Source organism: Oryctolagus cuniculus, chromosome 7 (genome assembly GCF_964237555.1).
Source record: "Oryctolagus cuniculus chromosome 7, mOryCun1.1, whole genome shotgun sequence".
NCBI classification, from domain to species: Eukaryota; Metazoa; Chordata; class Mammalia; order Lagomorpha; family Leporidae; genus Oryctolagus; species Oryctolagus cuniculus.
In genome coordinates this window covers 89,535,381-89,554,657 of record NC_091438.1, presented here as the reverse complement: position 1 = coordinate 89,554,657, position 19,277 = coordinate 89,535,381, and the positions used below count along the sequence as shown (strand labels likewise).

At 34.7% G+C, this 19,277-nt stretch overlaps 1 protein-coding gene across 46 annotated transcripts in view; it reads left to right on the top strand.

Moving 5' to 3' along the window:
• The window catches only part of ADGRL2 (adhesion G protein-coupled receptor L2), a 695,256-nt gene that overhangs the window by 654,641 nt on the left and 21,338 nt on the right, over window positions 1-19,277 (top strand). For all 46 annotated transcript variants that reach the window (XM_070078167.1, XM_070078187.1, XM_070078190.1 and 43 more), the window contains 7 exons: window positions 2,539-2,722; window positions 11,943-12,068; window positions 12,327-12,532; window positions 13,593-13,766; window positions 14,704-14,913; window positions 15,811-16,031; window positions 17,319-17,385. In XM_070078167.1, the coding sequence (XP_069934268.1) occupies window positions 2,539-2,722; window positions 11,943-12,068; window positions 12,327-12,532; window positions 13,593-13,766; window positions 14,704-14,913; window positions 15,811-16,031; window positions 17,319-17,385 (1,188 nt within the window). The remainder of the gene's footprint in view (window positions 1-2,538; window positions 2,723-11,942; window positions 12,069-12,326; window positions 12,533-13,592; window positions 13,767-14,703; window positions 14,914-15,810; window positions 16,032-17,318; window positions 17,386-19,277) is intronic.

Genomic DNA, 19,277 nt, shown 5'->3' with positions numbered 1-19,277 from the left:
GTTGTCATCTCTGTGGATTAAAATATAACCTGAGTAAAGCAGCTATGATATTTTCTTGGCAGTTTATCATATCAAAGACTGTATAGTCATAATGTATGTGCATGAAAAAGTCACTGCTTTCTTATCTTTGTGATGTATTCTTAAATAGGCTTTGTCCTGAAAACTTTAGGAGTTATTTCTAGAATCAGGATGATATGGTGTTGGGTTACTAGAAATGAAATATGAAAAATGGGACAGTGATTTCATTGTATATTACGTATGGTTTTATGAGGCTAATAGGAGCACAGAGCCATTGTTTGGCTCAGAATCCTTCTGTACTCTAGCCAGTTTTTCTGCCTTGTCTATGCAAGCAGTAGGAAATATGCTAAGGCTAACAGTGGACTTACGCCATGCTATGCCATGCCATGCTAGTTCTGTGTGATAGATCAGAATACTAATACCAAATTGCATTTTGTTTTGTTCTATGAATTCCACAACTTCCTTTTGGGAGGATAGTTATTTTCTATAACCATGTTTATAAACCATAACCATGGTAAGTCAAACCTTGAAAAACTAATCCATATACTTTGACTACAGATGACCTTTTGTAGTTTTCTTACACAGGTTATTAAAAAACCATAACTCCACGAATTTCTGTTGGCAAGGTCTAGACAAAAAGAATGGCATCTCACTAGTTAGTTGTAGACTTTGTTGGACCTGCTGTAGGCAAAGGCAGTGGACAAGACTTATTTTAGGTATAGCAATGTTCTGAAAGTGCTTTTTAGTCTGTTTAATGGGGGCAAAGAAATAACTGCTGAAGTCTATAGAATTTTTCAAACGGGAATGTTCAGTTCACCTCTAAGATACGAGTTAATGTAGAAAATGTAATAATTGGTATGTTGCCCAGGACACGTACCTCAGTGGGAAAAGAATAGCTTGCTTTTCTCTGGCAGGAAGAGACTACTTCAGGAATATGATGAGGCTAATGATCATTTTGATCCCACTAGTAAAGTACAAATGGTAATAAATAAGGAGTGTTTCAAATTAATAAAAGCATACTATCAGCGAGTTATGTGTATATGGAGTAAATTTCAGTATGACCTTAATTTCTGACCAGTGTCATTTTCAGTATGTCTCAAATGAGCTTCTCTGTTCAGATAAGACTAATAAAACTCCTTAAATTACAAATCAGAAGCTGACTTACACTATGCAAATGAAGCCAGTTCCCACTTTGTGACAGAGGATTCATTTGTAACTTAGATTAGAGGCTCCAGCCTGTATTTCTTGGTGACTAATGAATCTAGCCTCAGCAGACCAATTTCTGTTCCACTCTAGTTAATGGCTGCGGCAGTATCAGCGTGAGCATTTTGACTATTCTATCTCCCATTAGAGAGAGAGGCAAGCCTTTAACGCCACTTGCAAGTATCTTCCACCTGCCAGGAAGGTCGTGGTGGCTCACAAGGCAGACAGAACGAGGATATTAAGATGGATTAAGCTAATTAATCTTACTCTGACAGTGGTCTCAAACAACTTTGCCCCCTGCTCATTTCAATATAATATCTCAAACTAGCAATTTTTAATGTTGTCCTTTGTACACTGTATGTTGTTTTTCCTCAGTGATTCCTAGCAGATCAAAAGAGTTTCTATATGAGCTTAATGACACATTATGACTAGGTAAATGGAACAGAGTAAATAAATGTAGTGATTTCAGCTGTGGAAGGCATAGTCCGTGCATAGCTACAGTAAATACCAGCCTAAGAGCCTGCCTTCAGTTGCTTAACTGACTTTTTAAAATTTATTGTCATTTTGCATGATAATGAATTAAACATGACTACTTACAACTTGTATGTTTATGAAGACTTTTGTTTTTCTGTTTTCATTAAGCTATCAGTAAAGGCTTTGAATATTTTGTTTGCTTTCTTGACTACTGTGAAGAGCACTGTTGTTTATTAAAGTGTATTCTCAAGTGTTTCATAGCTGCACAAGGAATTGGAAGAGTGAAAATGTTCACAGATAATGTTAAAATTTTCAAACCACTTTCATTTTTTAAAAAATGATAATAAGTAGATAATGTATATAAAGCACAGTTTAGGTTACCAGTTTTAGTTCAGATTCTCCCTGTCTCCATAAACAATCTGATTTAGTTTTCCAAGTCGTTGACTCCAGAGACATCAGTGATTTTTATTTAAAACATTCAGTCCAAATAGGATGACTTTAATAGTTATCAACACATGTAAGAATCATGCCTGAGATCAAGTACTGACATCGGTTGTAATATTTCTCTTCAATAATGGAGGTGTGATTAGATTAACAGGAAGCAGCCACTTTTCTACACATACTCTTTAGTGTCAGATAGTAGTCTGCTAATCTTTAGTTACTCCTGTTTTGAAAGAAATGGTCAACTATATTTTGAGTTGACCAGCTATATGTTGTCCATCCTAAAATAAAAGGGAAATCATCATGACAAGCAGATTATTACTATTATCACAAGTCAGTGATTGAAAATCACCTTGCTTCTAGAAGCAATCAGAACTAATGATGGTTTCCTAATGGATGCAGGCAATTGTTGACACAGTGGACAACCTTCTGAGACCTGAAGCTTTGGAATCTTGGAAACATATGAATTCTTCTGAACAAGCACACACTGCAACAATGTTACTCGATACACTGGAGGAAGGAGCTTTTGTCCTAGCTGACAACCTCTTAGAACCCACAAGGGTCTCAATGCCAACAGAAAATATTGGTAAGTGAAATCTGTTGCAAGGTTTAATTTTAATTTAGCAGATAGACGTTTAAATGAATGATGTTTCCAATTCTGAATCTCTTATTTACTAGCGCTAAACCTTTATTTTATGAGATTATTTTTGTCTGTTAGCAAGAGAAATTATTGATCATACTTAATACAAAATGCAAAACTCAAACTCAACTCTGTAAGATTTGGTTTTATGTGTATTTTTCTTTTCTAATTGAAAAATCATTAAAGAAAGAAGTGTAAGAGTGCTTAAATACTGGAATATGGATTGCTTAAGTAATGAAAGTGCTTACTATGAGACTATGTAAAATGCTTTTCCATTTTATATAGTATGTTCCTGATGAATTTAAATTACTTTTTGCAGTATGTTCTCGCAGTCAAATATTTTAGTTCACAGAACTTGAGCCAACAGTTTCAGCACAGCTGTCTTCAGGTAGAAATGTGATCTGTGAACTACATCTCATAATACAGAATGTTCATGTTTCGTGGAATAGCAAAATAGCTGCAGAGAGTTCTGAAGCAAGCTGTAGAACTGAAATGCAGTTACTAGGGGATAGGAATTTACTTTTGAAGATATTTGAAGTACACTATGTAGAGTAAATAGTACTAATTTAGGCTTGATCAGCTTAGAATTGTTGATTATTCTCTGTGGTTGAATTCAGATATTTAAGTAAAATTTTCCACATTCATAATATGTAAAAAAGTTCTAAAGGGACACAGACTACTCCTACACCAAAAACAGCTCTAACCTCATTAGGACAGCAGATATTAAATGAAGTTTACTGTCTGGGATGCCATCTTATGCCTATTTGTTTCTGCCTGTGTCATGGGTTTATTATTATTATTAAAAATGCAAAAAAGCATGCATAAAGGAAATGGGCATAAATCAAATTATTAACACCTGGATTTAAATTAAAAACTCTTATTTTAAGTAAATCAGTTTTTTAAAAGATAGGAAATATTATTAAAATCATGTATTCTTATTTACACTGAGGCTTGGCAATAATAGAGCACTCAGTGGCTTCAAATTAAATGAAGTCAAAATATTTTGGTCTGCCATGATCTGCGATACCTAGTTAGGAGGAAAATGCATTTCGCCATAGTCTTCGTGATACAAGATGAATAAAGCTTCCCCTTTTCAGTCTGAAGCCTTTTATTGGCTGGTGTATTAAGACTCCGAAGACACACGTGAACTAGTACCTTTCAGGTGTTCCACTGACACACCTGTGGAGGTAGAAGCATGTGGACATGGTCATCCTAGAGAAAGACTCACGGAAATTGTGTGTGTACAGGGGGGAAATACCAATTACACGAGAGGTGTATCTTGGTGCAAAGAATTTTGAAATCCATGCTTAATACAAAGGGTGTTTAAAACTTTAATGAAAAATGTGTATCGTGAAAAAACTGCATATGTTTCCAAAAGATTTTTGCGCCAAAATTAACTTAGCTTTGCAATTCCATTGTCTATGGACGTTTAAAGTGTCTTTGTAGTATTCAAAGAGGTCTGTTGCGACCTCAATTTTTTTTTCTAAATCTTCTGAAAGCGATTTAAAAAAGAAAACCGAACGGTGCCCTCTTCTGCTCTTTAAAGTGTACAAGAAAACGATGTGGTCAGCCTGGCTGACAGCACTGTTCTCCTGTCAGCCCTACATATGTAGAACAAACTGTTACTGCGTGTCCAAGATATTTTTATCCTTTTTCAAGTCCTACTCCAAAGAATTCAATGTCCATGTATATATTTTCATAATGCCTGTTTCTTAGAACCTTGAAGAATTAATCATTTTGTTGATTTTTTTTCATTTTTTAATTAAGAAATAAGGATGGAGATTGTTGTAAAATATAGCATACATTTTACTGACATCTCTAATAATGCCTGGAATTTACTACATCTACATGCTGATTAATCAAGAATTATAAACATGAAACTCAATTTAATGCAGTTATATCTTTTTTATTTCTAATACACAAATAATTTTGTGGGGGGAAATTATGTGTAATTTCGATCTGAGGAAGCACCAGCTTTTCCCTAGTACTTGTATTGTTCTTTTCAAATGTGAGGACTGAAATAACCTATAATTCCTTTATGTCCTTTCTCTCTTGAAGCTCTTATCTAAATTTAGGGCATGGCCACACTATCTTGAATTATTAAAACAATTTGATTTTTCTCCTTAGTGATTTCTTAGTTTAACTTCATAGCATGATTATAATACATAGCACCATTATAATACCTGACCCCATAAAATGATATAATTATATCTGTTATAATTATGTCTGGTTTTGGCATTTCAAAATCAACCTTGAGGGCCAGATAAATTGTAGCAGTTAAGACACATATCAGAGTGGCTGGATTTAAGTGCTAGCTCTACTCTGGGATTCAGACTTCCTGCTAATGTGCTCCCTGGAAGGAAGCAGGTGGTGCCCAGGTACTTGGTTTGCTGCCACCCATGTGGGAGACTTGCATTAAGTTCATGGTTCCTGGCTTTAGCCTGGCCTAGCCTTGATGATTGTGGGCATCCAGGGAATGAGCTAGTGGATAGAAGATTTCTCTCTCTTTGTCTCTCCTCACCCCACCCCCTCATACCCCACACTAAATACCTTTGAAATAAATAAAATCAAATAAACATTGTAAATCAACCTTTAGGTGCAGCTTCCATATAATCAGAGCACCGGGTTTAAGTGTAATGTCTGATGACTTTGGGTGTCCATCCACCCATATAATCATCAGCATGATCAATCAGCTCCTTCCCTCAGATGGAGCCAACTTGCTCCTTTGCAGTCTGTCTCCTCCGAGCCTCAGCAACCACTGGATGCTTCCTGTCCCTGTAGTTTTGCTTTTTCGAGACCATTCAATTGAATGGAATCATAGACTATGTATGTTTTGACCTTGCTTCTTTTATACAGAGAAATAGTTTTGAGATTTAGTTTTATAGATGGGAGTGGAATTGCTGGCTATGACTCCATTGTAAGGAAGGGCAAACCTCAGTCTGTCTGTCCACTCACTTCTTAGATGTCTGTATTCATTCTACTTTGTAGCTGTTTTTTCCCCCAGTTGCTTTACCATATTGAGTTCCCTACATCAAGGTGTGAAACTTCAGCTGCTGTATGTTCTCACCAATATTTAGTATTGGCAGTCTTTATTTTTAGGTAGTTTTGTGGTTTGTAGTGGTATTTCATTGTGGGCTTCCTTTTGCATTTCACTGATTGCTAAATAACACTTTTTTTCTGGTTTTTTTTTTTTTTTTTTTTTTTTGCCATATGTATACACACACACACACATGATTTATTTATTTGTTTTAAAGGCAGAGTAACAGAAAGAGATTTTACATCTGCTGATTAAATTCTCAAATGGCCGTAACAGCCCAGGCTGGTCCAGGCCAAAGCCAGCAGCCTGGACTGGAACTCCATCCAGGTCTCCCATGTGGGTGTAGGGCCCACAGATATTTGGACCATCTTCCACTGCTTTCCTAGGCACATTACCAGAGAACTGGATTCCAAGTAGAACATCCAGGACTCAAACCAGCTCTGATATGGGATACTGGCACTGCAGGCAGTGGCTTAACCCACTGCGCCACAGCGCCAGCCCCAGGCCATTTATATATCTATTTATGTAGTGTTGGTATCTTTTGCCCATTTTTAATTGCATTCTTCATCATATCAATGAGTTATAGTGATTTTTTTATGCATTCCCAATGTGGATCTTCTGTCATACACATCCTCTGAATTTTTCTTCAGTATGTGACTTTTTCTTAGCATCATGAGAAGAGCAGAAGTTACAACATTTAACTAATCCTATTTCCTTTATTCCTCTCATCGTTTATTATTTTAAAGCAAATCATATTATTTTAAAGCAAACCAGTCATTATTGTGTAAAACACCACATGTGTCCCATACACTTAAGGAAAAAGAACCACAATGCTCAATTTGTTTCAATTACTGGACAGACTGTGTTCATATAATGAATGTATCTGATTGATACGGCTGTTGAATATCTTTCATTAAATTCTCTCTTTCCTGCATCATCTTTTTAAAAACCTGATGCTTAATGAAGTGAGGTGGAGGATTTGTCCTCTACAGTTTCTTACTTTCTGGATTTGGCGTATTTCTACCTCCAGTGCATCCACTAACCATGCTTTGTGTCTAGAGGCTTCATCAGGCCCCCTTGCTTGAGTGTTTTTTTTTTTTTTCCAAGAACATCATTGCATCTTAGCACAGGACACATGATGTTTGGTTGTCTTTCCTTGTGACCCTCATATTAAGGTTGTGTTTTAGATGTTATCAGCCTGATGCATCCATTACAGAATTCCCTTTCCTTTAGTTTCCTAATGGGCTTAGTAGCTGGCATGAGTGTATCCATCACTTTAGGCTTACTTATACGGCAGTAACAAAAAAAACCCTGGGTCACGGCAGCTCCCAACAACAAAGGTTTCCTGCTCCTCCATGCTTATAACCACCGAGGCTGGGCTTTGTGTCTGTTTCTTCTCAGACTCTGTTCTTCTGTGTGCTTTTACCCTGGGACCCAGGCTGATGGAGCAGTGCCTGCCTACCTGGCAGAGGTCACAGGTCTTTTCCTAGAGGCTCTCCTGTACTGCCCTTGCTCTTTCATCTCAGGGCTGCCAGTGCTCTCTGATGAATTTGAAAAATAAAAGAACAAAGAAATATATTAAAATTCTACCTCTGCAGTAGTAACTATGTGATAGGCTCTGGATAGCTCTCCAATGAAGCCAACTATATTTGCCTTCAGAAAAAACTATTGAATAAGATACATAAATATATAAAAATTTAAGCATGCAGGAAGCATATCACCCAGCTGAGCCACATTTTGGTTTTACACCCTGTTCACTTGAAATCTTTCTGGAAAATGTAATCACAAATAATGTAGGAAGTCCCCTGGGTACCCTCCTTCTGATCAGATCAAGAAGGGCATAACCATCATCCTTAACTTATTTTTTATAAGCTTTAATAAAATAATTTTTGTTGCTCTATAGATCTATACATTTAAAGCTTTTCATATTTTAATGTTGATTTCACACTCTTAAATGTGCGTACAGTTTTTCCTTATTGTACATTTGTAGTTCTTTTGTTTGCTTAGTATATACCACAGTTATTTAACTATTCTACAGAAAGACATTTTATGGCTTCTACTTTTTGCTGATGTAAGGAGAACTGCCGTGGAAGCTTTTGTGTTTTTTTGCTCTTTTTTGCGCCTTTCTAAATACAATGCATATACACTCATACACACAGATATTTTTGAGTGACAAACCATCCCCGTCTTCAGCTTCACCAGATAATGCCGTATTGCTCTCTACTTTGTGCCAATTTTCATCCTCACTAGTAATCACCAACACTTTCTTATTGAAATCATTTCTGTTCATATAATAGGTTCTAATTGATCACATTATTGTTTTAATTTTCAGTTCCCCTGATTACTTGATGCTGTTGATTCTTTTTAATGCACTTATTGCGTATTTTAATTTTTCTTCTGTGAAGTTATTGTCTATAACTTTTTATTCTATTTGTCTATTGCTTTCTACTTCCGTGCATTCTTTTCATTAATTTTTTGAGGATTATATAGTTTAGAAATATTTATTTATACATTTATAATATACCCAAAGTTTCATTTTATATAATAATGAAGTCAGATTTATCAGTCTGTTATTCAGGTTTTGGTTTTTTGTATCTTGTTAAAGAAATGTTTTATCTTTGGCTTCATAATTAAGAAAATTTTCTCTCCTTTGAGTTTATAAGAATCTAGACTTTATTTATAAAATGTTAAAACTTTGTATTTTTACCCTTTTGTCCTTAATCCACCTGAAAGTTATTTTCAAATATGATGTTGTGATATGAGGAAAACAACTAATTTGATTTTCTTCTCATGAATAACCAGTTTTTTTATACTTTAGTGCATCTATTTCTTTTCCTAACTTATAAATGATTGTATATCTGTCATGATTTTTCAGTCACAAGATTTATAATTATATCCCTGTCATTATATCAATTTTGTGTCCATGTTAGGAGTCTCTGTTATTTGCTGCTTTTGTTGTTTCTAAAATCTGTAGAGCCCTCAGTTCCTTAAGAACTGCCTTTACGGCTTTTAGCTGTGACTCGTGGGCATGAGTTTTAAAATCAGTTTGTCAGGTTCCCTGCGCAGAAAAATCTTGTGGGAATTTTTATTAGAATCAAACTGAGTTTGTAAATTGGTTTTGAAAGAAGTACCAGTTTGATCTGTTGAGCTCTGCCAAATAAGAGCATTGTATAATTCTCCATTTGCTCTTAGGTCTTGTAATAAAGTTAGATATTTTCCTCTTGATGGCTTGCACTTTTGTAAAAATTAGTTTTGTCCCATTATTAGTTGTATCTCTTTTTAAATAACATATTTTGATGGTTGCTCAGTGTATGATTTTGTGTGCTGGCAGCCTTGCTAGATTCGTGGTGCTGATAGTTCTCTATAGAGTCCCTCATGATTATTATGCAGTTAATTCTGTTTACTCTGAATAAAATAATAGCTTGGGTTTTTTTCTTGCAGTCTTTCTATCTTATTTTTTTTTTTACTTAAAGTATTATATTTACTAGTTTCTATAGTCCAGTGCTTAATAAAACCTTTGATAAAGGATCATTCTGACTTTAAACGGATGGCTCTAAGGTCTTAATCATTATGGTTAGAAAACCTTTATCTAGAAACAAAATTTTCATTTGGTTTGGAATTTTCCTTTTATTTCTGTTATTTTATGAAGATTTTTTTGTTTAATGTTGAAATTTATTTAATGCCTTCTGTTAATTTTTAGTAACATAATCTGGTGAATTAGTATTAATACATTTACTGATGCTTAATTTTGAATGCCTTTTTGAATTAAGCTTAATTCATTCAGGAATGCATGTTTGTATATATTTTTATTAAAGGTTTTCTGCATAATTTTAATGAATATCCTGCAATTTCTTTCCTGTGTGCTGTGATATGCGTTACACAAGTCTTATCGTATGAGTAGGGGTATATTCTTCTACTTTCTGAAACAAAAAATAGAAATTGTGCTTAAAATTCAGTATGTATTTAATTACCACTTGATTTTTTTTTATGCTCAGAAACTGTTGAGATTTTAAATTTTTACTTAGTTACCTGTGGGTAATTATCCACTCAAAGAATCTTACTTTTCCCTGTCTTCTGTCATTTCAAGAATAATTAATAATTGATAGCCCCTTTCAGTGTGAGGAAGAGACAGTTATAGATTAAATATTTTTTGTCACTGTACCTGTAAAGGGAGAAAGAATAATGACCAAATATGAAATCTGATATGAGGAAAGATCATCTACCTCTGTACTTGCCTACTTAGTCTTTCCAGGTGTGAATCAACCAAGAAATTATGAGTCTCACCATTCTTCTTACTCCGGGAACTGACATGTGGTCTAATTGCATGTGAAAATCTCTTAAAGTTACATTTTCATATTTATAGCTAAATATATGTAAATATGTATGTATCTACACATATGTGTATGTATATCTATACATTTATATTTTCCAACACAAAATTGTATAAGGTAAAAATAATATACAAGAGTTACAAAGAGTCAGTGAGCCTATTTTTTGTACAAAGAAAGAGAGTGAGTGCTTTGTATGTTTGTGTCTGCATATGTGTTAGATGCAGAAATAACTACAACAATCTATGTTGCTGAATGTGTAATTCAGAAATATATATGGACTATGTCTTTTGAATTATTACTAAGTGTGTTACCTTTTACATTCAAATGTTTGAAATTAATGAGTTTTTCATGGAATTCTCAGAATCATAAAATGGCATATTGTAAATACTCATGTGATATAGTTAACTTTGGTAGAAGCAATACTTTTCCATTCATTTTAAATGAACATTTCTATATAATACTATAATTTTTGTAATTGCAGTAAATAGCAAACACTATGTTTTACATATTATTATTAATACCGTTTCCAAAGCAATTTTGAACTTTGCACTTGTTGATCAGGTGAATGTTCTCAGTCTTACTGTCTTACTTTTCTTGCAATGTTTTTTTAGTTTATTTTCTGATTTAAATTTTTGAACTGTGAATTAGGCTTTAGTGGTTGACAGACTTTTTCTGTAACCACTCAGAATATGTTTTAGGCGAATAATTACATTGGAGCATTCACACAGTCATGTGTCACACAACATGTAAATGAATAAGCATGACTGGCTTCCAGTGAAACCTTATCATAAAAACAAATGGCAGACCAGGTTTGGATTTGAGGCCTTATTTTGCCTACTTTGAGTTTGTGAGATTGGTGGTTACTAGTGAGAATTAATGGGAAGTGTTTAATTTAGTATGACATTTTTTCATGAATGTGCTGTGCTGATCTTACTACTTTTAGAAATCAGAAACTGGCGCCGCGGCTCACTAGGCTAATCCTCCGCCTTGCGGCGCCGGCACCCTGGGTTCTAGTCCCGGTTGGGGCACTGGATTCTGTCCCGGTTGCCCCTCTTCCAGGCTAGCTCTCTGCTGTGGCCAGGGAGTGCAGTGGAGGATGGCCCAAGTGCTTGGGCCCTGCACCCCATGGGAGACCAGGAGAAGTACCTGGCTCCTGCCATCGGATCAGCGCGGTGCGCCGGCCGCAGCGCACTGGCCGCGGTGGCCATTGGAGGGTGAACCAACGGCAAAGGAAGACCTTTCTCTCTGTCTCTCTCTCTCACTGTCCACTCTGCCTATCAAAAAAAAAAAAAATCAGAAAAAATCTGTTATGGTAAACCCAATTTATATAATTTTAAATATTAAAATGTATTATCTGGAGAAATAGATGTAATGTGTCTGTTAAGAGTGTTCATATTTATGCTCTCTGCTTATTTTTACCATTGTCAAGTCATGGTCACTGAAATGTTACTTAACATTAAAAGACCAGAAAACATCATTTTGAACATTTATGTTTAATTTCATAATTTAAATGGAACCTTGAAAATTACAGGGAATGAATCTAAACAGTGTTCATACTCATAAATGTAAACCTTTGGAATTAGTTCAGGATGAAAAAAATGAAGAAAATATTAATATTATTCTATAACATTTTTAAGCAAAATCAAGGTTAGGACACTTTGGGATAATTTAGATTTTTGTTTATGATTTTGTGAAAAAGCACCAGTAAGTTTTGTAAGTGATTACTACTGCCCTTTTGCTTCTTGCTTTAAACAAGGCTTCTATTTCTTCCTCCTCCTTTCCCCTTTGTCTCCTCCAGTTCTGGAAGTTGCAGTACTCAGCACTGAAGGACAGGTCCAAGACTTTAAATTTCCTCTGGGCATCAAAGGTGCAGGCAGCTCAATTCAGCTCTCTGCAAACACTGTCAAACAGAACAGCAGGAACGGTAAGATGGAACAGTCTTTTGAAGACTGAAGAATTTTGGCTGTTATTGCTAAATCTGTTAATTCTGAAATGCTGATTGTTTGACTTCTAGAGTAACAAAAACAGCTTAACATTTAAAGCTAATTTAAAATAGTACCTTACGTTTTCCCATTAAATTTAACTGAATGAAGATTCCATAGGACTTTTTATTTCACTATTTTTATATATCTTATTTATAAGCATATTTCTTATAATTCGTATGACTATTTTAACTTCCTAGGGCTTGCAAAGTTGGTGTTCATCATTTATCGGAGTCTGGGGCAGTTCCTGAGTACAGAAAATGCAACCATAAAACTGGGTGCTGACTTTATTGGCCGAAATAGCACCATTGCAGTGAATTCTCACGTCATTTCAGTTTCAATCAATAAGGAGTCCAGCCGAGTATACCTGACCGATCCTGTGCTTTTTACCCTGCCACACATTGATGTAAGTTAATGTATGCTAATGAAGTAGTGGAAGGTTACAAACCAGAGAGGACGGAAAGCCAAACTGACGTGCTGGGGGTGGGGAGATGGGAAGAGGAAAGAAAAGACCTTTTCATTTGAATTTTAAATGTTGCACTAGGTCAGAAACACAAGTTTATTTAAGTCTGTGAACATAAAATTAAATGAGCCTGGTTCAGTGATTATTAGAACTTAAGTGTATTCTTAATGAAAGCTAATTCAGTAATCAACAGGAAAATGTAAATGACTCTAATTTGTTTTTGAATGAAAATTAACTCTTACCAGCTGAGTATTAACTCTTCAGACTCTTCTGGTTTACTGTGCAAATCACTTTTTAAAATGTAGATTTACGGATCATATTTGATACAACTGTTGCTAAGTAATGTTGTGTAAAAAACAGAGGATTGAGGAGATGGGATTCCTCGGCTGTGCCTTACATTGCAAATGGGTACTTAAATAACTACCAGTGGCACTGTTGGAACATTGCAGAGTTTTTGGCCGTTAAAGTAAGAGGGGATAAGTACCCACAGGTAACTGAGTAGATTGCCAGAACTGGCAAAGAAAAATAAATTTATGCAGTCATGATCCTCATACCTGCTTCAGTTGATCTGCTGTTACAGAGCATTGAGGTGCTAACTCCATGATTCAGATTTTCATTTACCAGCAATGGTCCCAATATTGCAAATAAGACACCTGATCCTTAGAATTTTCTCAGAACAAATTCATAGCTGTGGTTTTGCAAGAAAGGGAAAAAAAGATTTCTAATGTACCATTGGTATGTAAAATCATAAGATGGAAATTGTAATTGTGTAAAATGGGTCTTTAGTAATTCAGAGTACACTTTAGAGTGTTTCGGACTATAAAGCCCCTTTTAAGCTAGATATCTGCCTTGTATAACATAGACCACAATTTTGCTGATGAAAAACTTTATAGTCCGAAACATGCAAAGTTTAATCTAAATTACCTTTTACACATATTAAACAATTGCTATTGCCATCTTAAAGTGTAAAATCCTAATTTTATCTTGTCATTTTATTTCCCAGCCTGACAATTATTTCAATGCAAACTGCTCCTTCTGGAACTACTCAGAAAGAACTATGATGGGATATTGGTCTACTCAGGGCTGCAAGCTGGTTGACACTAATAAAACTCGCACAACGTGTGCATGCAGCCACCTAACCAATTTTGCAATTCTCATGGCCCACAGGGAAATTGCAGTAAGTATTTGCACTGCTAATTAGTAGCAGAGAAAAACCTCAGAGATTCAAAACAGCTTGTGTGATAGTCCCGACTTTGGGTGCTTATCGTGACTAAAAAGCCAAAAAATTAACATGGGGTTTCTGTTGGTTTCTATGCTGTCCCTGTGTTTTAAGAAGTCATGGCCGTGTATTATTGTGACCTCAAAGTCACGTGCTCTGATACCACTTAATAGACTTGCTCGAAGTGTTTCTTCTTTGGGCAGGTGTTTAGCAGAGGCTACCAGGGATTTACACAGTGACAAGCAATAGGTCATACAAAAGGCACAGAAGGCATGGCTGTCCCAACACAAATTTTTTTTTACAGCTTTTGCTTTTAGGTTTCCTAACCACTTCACACATAGTACAGAGTTGCAGATTCTGAGAAATCAGAATGGCTTCTCAAGTGTCATAATTTCCTCTTACGATTAAGAGAATCATTGCCAGAAGATAAAAATAACACAAAATGTGCCATGTTAACCCTCAGATCTATTGTTAACTCAGCTGTCAGTATATAACATATAGAAAGCCAAGGAGAAAATAGAATCTTAAAACAAGGCTTGTATGCTAGCTTGGAGAATATTAAAATGCCAATTATTTTAAATCATACCTAAGTATTCTTTATTCTATCTTGTAAATATTTTCTATGTGTGAATGTAGGTAATTATTTCAGTCATTATTTTGAAATAATTGGGCTGTTGTATTATTTTCTAAAAATCTTCCTCTTTCAAAAGTCATTATTTAAATTAAGGTAATACTGAACTCTTGCATGACCAAAATTTCTTTTTAATAATGAGCCCCATTTGAATGCATACAAAAGTTATTCTTCAGGTAGTTCAGTATACATGTGGGAGCCATTTTTCCTCTAGCTGATGTCATACAAAAATACTCAACGGTTTTTGTGTCTTTTTACTTTCAGTATAAAGATGGAGTTCATGAATTACTTCTTACAGTCATCACCTGGGTGGGAATTGTAATTTCCCTCGTTTGCCTGGCTATCTGCATCTTTACCTTCTGTTTCTTCCGTGGTCTACAAAGTGACCGTAATACCATCCACAAGAACCTTTGTATCAATCTTTTCATTGCTGAGTTTATTTTCCTCATAGGCATTGATAAGACAAAATACACGGTAAGCACCTATTAAATTTATTGACCTTGGGATTCTGAAAATTATTTTAAAAGATGTGAATCCACATATGATGATATTTATATTTGACCTTATAACTTGATATAATTGACATGGCAGTATTGAAGGATAATTTGTATTAAGTTAAAAAACAACCCAATCCATTAGCTAATATAATTATGAATTATTTAATGCATTAAGGTACATAATGCATTTGCATTTTGGGAGGTGATTTGTGAAGATGTAATTTGAGTAGGAGAATGCTAGTGACACTGATATGAAAAGATCTCATTTTAAACATTTTTATATTGCTTACACCGTCATTCTAAATAGTGAGCCTTTCTTCATATTTAGAGTAATTTATTCATCCGCAAGGGGTCTCAGAGTCAGAAACAGAGCTTAATTAGTTAATGTATCACCCTCTGTTCATCTGCCTTGGGAAAATTTAGGAATGTTCTAGATGTTACAGGAAAATAACTCTAGGTCATTAGACCCAGGGTTTTTGTTTAAAAAAAGTTTTAAAATTGCACTATAGAGATGAGTGAAATAATGTATCTGCAAACAACTGTTCTAAAGATTTGTGAAGCAAATCTTCTATGAGTAGAATATTCACATTTCATAATGGATAGTTTCAGAAGAGGATTAAAACATGTTTTCTTATTTGATATTTAATTTTCTCCAAAAATAGTAGTATGAAGTCCCACACATTAGGCATCACACTTGTCTGACTTGGCATATTTCTAACTACTTTCCATTTATGAAAAAAATATTTTGAAGAAGTAGTATTTTAAAATAAGGATGTATTCTTAAAAATTGTGACTTCTGTCAAGGAATATTTGAGAGCTTTGGAGTGGACTACTTGTAATCACGAGTTTTTTGTTTTGTTGTTGTTCTTTGTAGATTGCATGCCCAATATTCGCAGGACTTTTGCACTTTTTCTTTTTGGCGGCTTTTGCTTGGATGTGCCTAGAAGGTGTACAGCTCTACCTAATGTTAGTTGAAGTTTTTGAAAGTGAATATTCAAGGAAGAAATATTATTATGTGGCTGGCTACTTGTTTCCTGCCACAGTGGTTGGAGTTTCAGCTGCTATTGACTATAAGAGCTATGGAACAGAAAAAGCGTAAGTAATTGCAAGCGACCTGAGTGTTTTTCAAGTGAATAATTTTTTAAAGCCTGTTAGCTGTCAGTGAGGGTCCCTGACAGACTAAAATAGCATCTGAAAGCTTTATTGGTAGGAGAATGGGCATGCCGTGCACAAATTACAATCAAGTCTTTTGTAATTTTCTGGGTTCAGAGGATTTGTACTTTGGCGAGGCAGATTCTAAATTATGGACTTTCTTTTTAACACAAAAGATTGACCTGAAACAAATTGAAAAAGTAAATAACTTTTTGGCCTTAGAAAGATATTAAGGAAAAATTCTTTTGAACTTAAAGCATCTGACAGGTTTAACTACTCAGTTTTGAGCTAATGAAGCATTAGCTCTCTTTGTGCAGCCGACCCTGTAGCTAACTCTTGTTCTGAATTGTGACAGTAGCACATTCCCTTCCATATGTTTTACTTTGATAATATTTTATCAGGCAGTTTGAAAGGATTAAAATAAGTCACTGTCTTTCATTTATAAAAATATAGATATTTACAGAAAGTGACAGAAGGTAGACAGAGCCATGTTTCTAAGGATTGTATTTGCTAGAGGCATGAATTTGCCTTCCAATTCTGTTTATTTTTTCCTTTGATAAAATTAGTTATATAAAGATTCTTTGGACTAAAGAAAGCTTTTTGACTGTACAGATGATGAAAGACAAATAAAAGAAATTCAGTGGGGATTCAATGTTATATGAAAAATGAACCACTAAGTAAAATCTGTCTTAATAAGTTTATGCATCATTTATTCTAATACTTTCCATGCTTCTTTCTTTTTTCTCTTGTATTCATCCATTCCTAATGAAGATATTATATTTCTGCTATACTGTTTTGCAACAAATATAATGTCTGGACGATTCTGTTTATAGGGCTAAGGTCTTTGGCTTAGACCTTAAAGGATAATTTTGAAGATTACATGTAGAACCTTAAAATGATGAGACAATTCAGAATATTGCAATTCAAGTCTTTCTTAGTGAAGGCAAAATTTAAGAGTGAAATTAGATTTTTTTGTTATCCCCACATAAGCATAATTTTATATGCTTTTATCAAATATAAAAATAGGTTGAATAGAATAAATCGCTGTCCCTTAAGTCAAACCCAGCTCAGAATTATTAGAATTATAGGTCTGTGATAAGTGAATTTTCAAAGACTAATGTAGAGATAATTTTGTTTTAGATAGTTTGTTAAGTTTCAAAAATTAGTTTTGCTTGTGATGTTGAAAATCCGTTAAGCGACTTTAGCACATATTCTTGTCTTTTCAAATAGCTGCTGGCTTCATGTTGATAACTATTTTATATGGAGCTTCATCGGACCTGTCACCTTCATTATTTTGGTAAGCAGACTATTTTTTCCTTCCTTTTTACTTTGCTGCTTAATGCTCTTCAAACAAAACTAACAAAACCAAGTTGTTTTGTTAATTTATCTGTGCATTCAAAGATTTATAAACATCTCTTTCAGGGTATTATGTAGTATATTTTAATATTACATCATTATTGAGAGCTTATACACTGTTTCTAAAATCATCTTTCATCTAAAAATACTTTTTCATATTTCCAACTCAGTATGCTAAAATGTTGCCTAATAATCTATAAAATAGTTTTATATATAAGCCATGTTATGAATTACATGAATGTTTTAGAGTGGTGAAAGGGCATTACCTTAATTTTTATTATCTTAATTTGCACATGGAAATTTAATACTTTCAAATAAAAGTCTGCAGTTGATTCTTTTTAGGGCAACAAAAATGTTTTTTAAGCTTAAACTCAGAAGTGAATATTAAATCAATTTAGAACTCATTAGATATAAAATTACTTTTTTAACATTTAAAATTCCAAGTAAAAATGTTGGTTTTAGGAAATTTTATTTTTAAATGAATTTGATACAGGGTAAGGATAGTGACATTAAGGTATTTTTAAACATTTACATTATCTGTAGTTACATTCAATGTATCTAAAGAATCTGGACCTCAGTGTTTAAAACTCTCACTGAGGTCTAGCACTATGCTGACAGAAGTGTTATTAACCATTGCAAGATTGAAAAGTAAATATGAACAAGTTTACATAATGCCATTATCTCTATTCCTGTTTTAAAGATTTTTTTTCTTAATCGTTTTCAAAAAATGACACCAGTGAGCTTCTTAAAATATTTTTATAAATTTGGCCGGCGCCGTGGCTCAATAGGCTAATCCTCCACCTTGCGGCGCCGGCACACCGGGTTCTAGTCCCGGTCGGGGCGCTGGATTCTGTCCCGGTTGCCCCTCTTCCAGGCCAGCTCTCTGCTATGGCCAGGGAGTGCAGTGGACGATGGCCCAGGTGCTTGGGCCCTGCACCCCATGGGAGACCAGGAAAAGCACCTGGCTCCTGGCTCCTGCCATCGGATCAGCGCGGTGCGCCGGCTGCAGCGGCGGCCATTGGAGGGTGAACCAACGGCAAAAGGAAGACCTTTCTCTCTCTGTCTCTCTCTCTCACTGTCCACTCTGCCTGTCAAAAAAAAAAAAAAAAATTTTATAAATTTAAAAATTTTAAATACTTTTTATAAATAGTATTTCATAAAATGGAGAAAAATGTTCAGTATTTTTAAGGAAACTTAAATTCATTTCAAGTTTATATGTTTGTCATTAAAAATTATTTTACATAATTACTTATATAAAGCAAAATGAAAATTTGAGCTGATGCCTGTATGAATCAAACCAGTGAAACATTCTGAAGTGTTTCTAGGAGGACTGATTTCTCTTCAGAATTACTGGATCCAGATGATTGCCCCAGTTTTTTGTCGCGGGTTTAAAGACACAGGCTTCCTTCTTTCTCCTGAACCCCTGGGCTAACACTTGTATATTCTGAAGAATATAAAGACTGCTTTAGAAATATTTGGTCTATAAAAATACCAGGTGTTTACTTCTGTTATACTGCAGTTTTGTTTATGTCTCAGAAGATAAATACTGACTTGAGAGTGTGAAAAGAACATTTCACTTGGCAAAAGTTAATGCTTACCTTCATACTCACTTTTGTGTGAACAAAGAGATAAAGAACATTTTATCATGTTGACCATTTATCCTGAGAGCCTGCTATTATTTATTTAGTCTTGTCATTATCCTCTACCAATTCCTTAAGGCTGAAAGGTGATGGGCCTTTTGGAATAGTGTTCCCAATTTAACAAATAAAAACACCCAGCCGGTAGCCATATGCAAATCTCCCTGAGATTCTCCTGCAGTTGCTTTTATTCTAG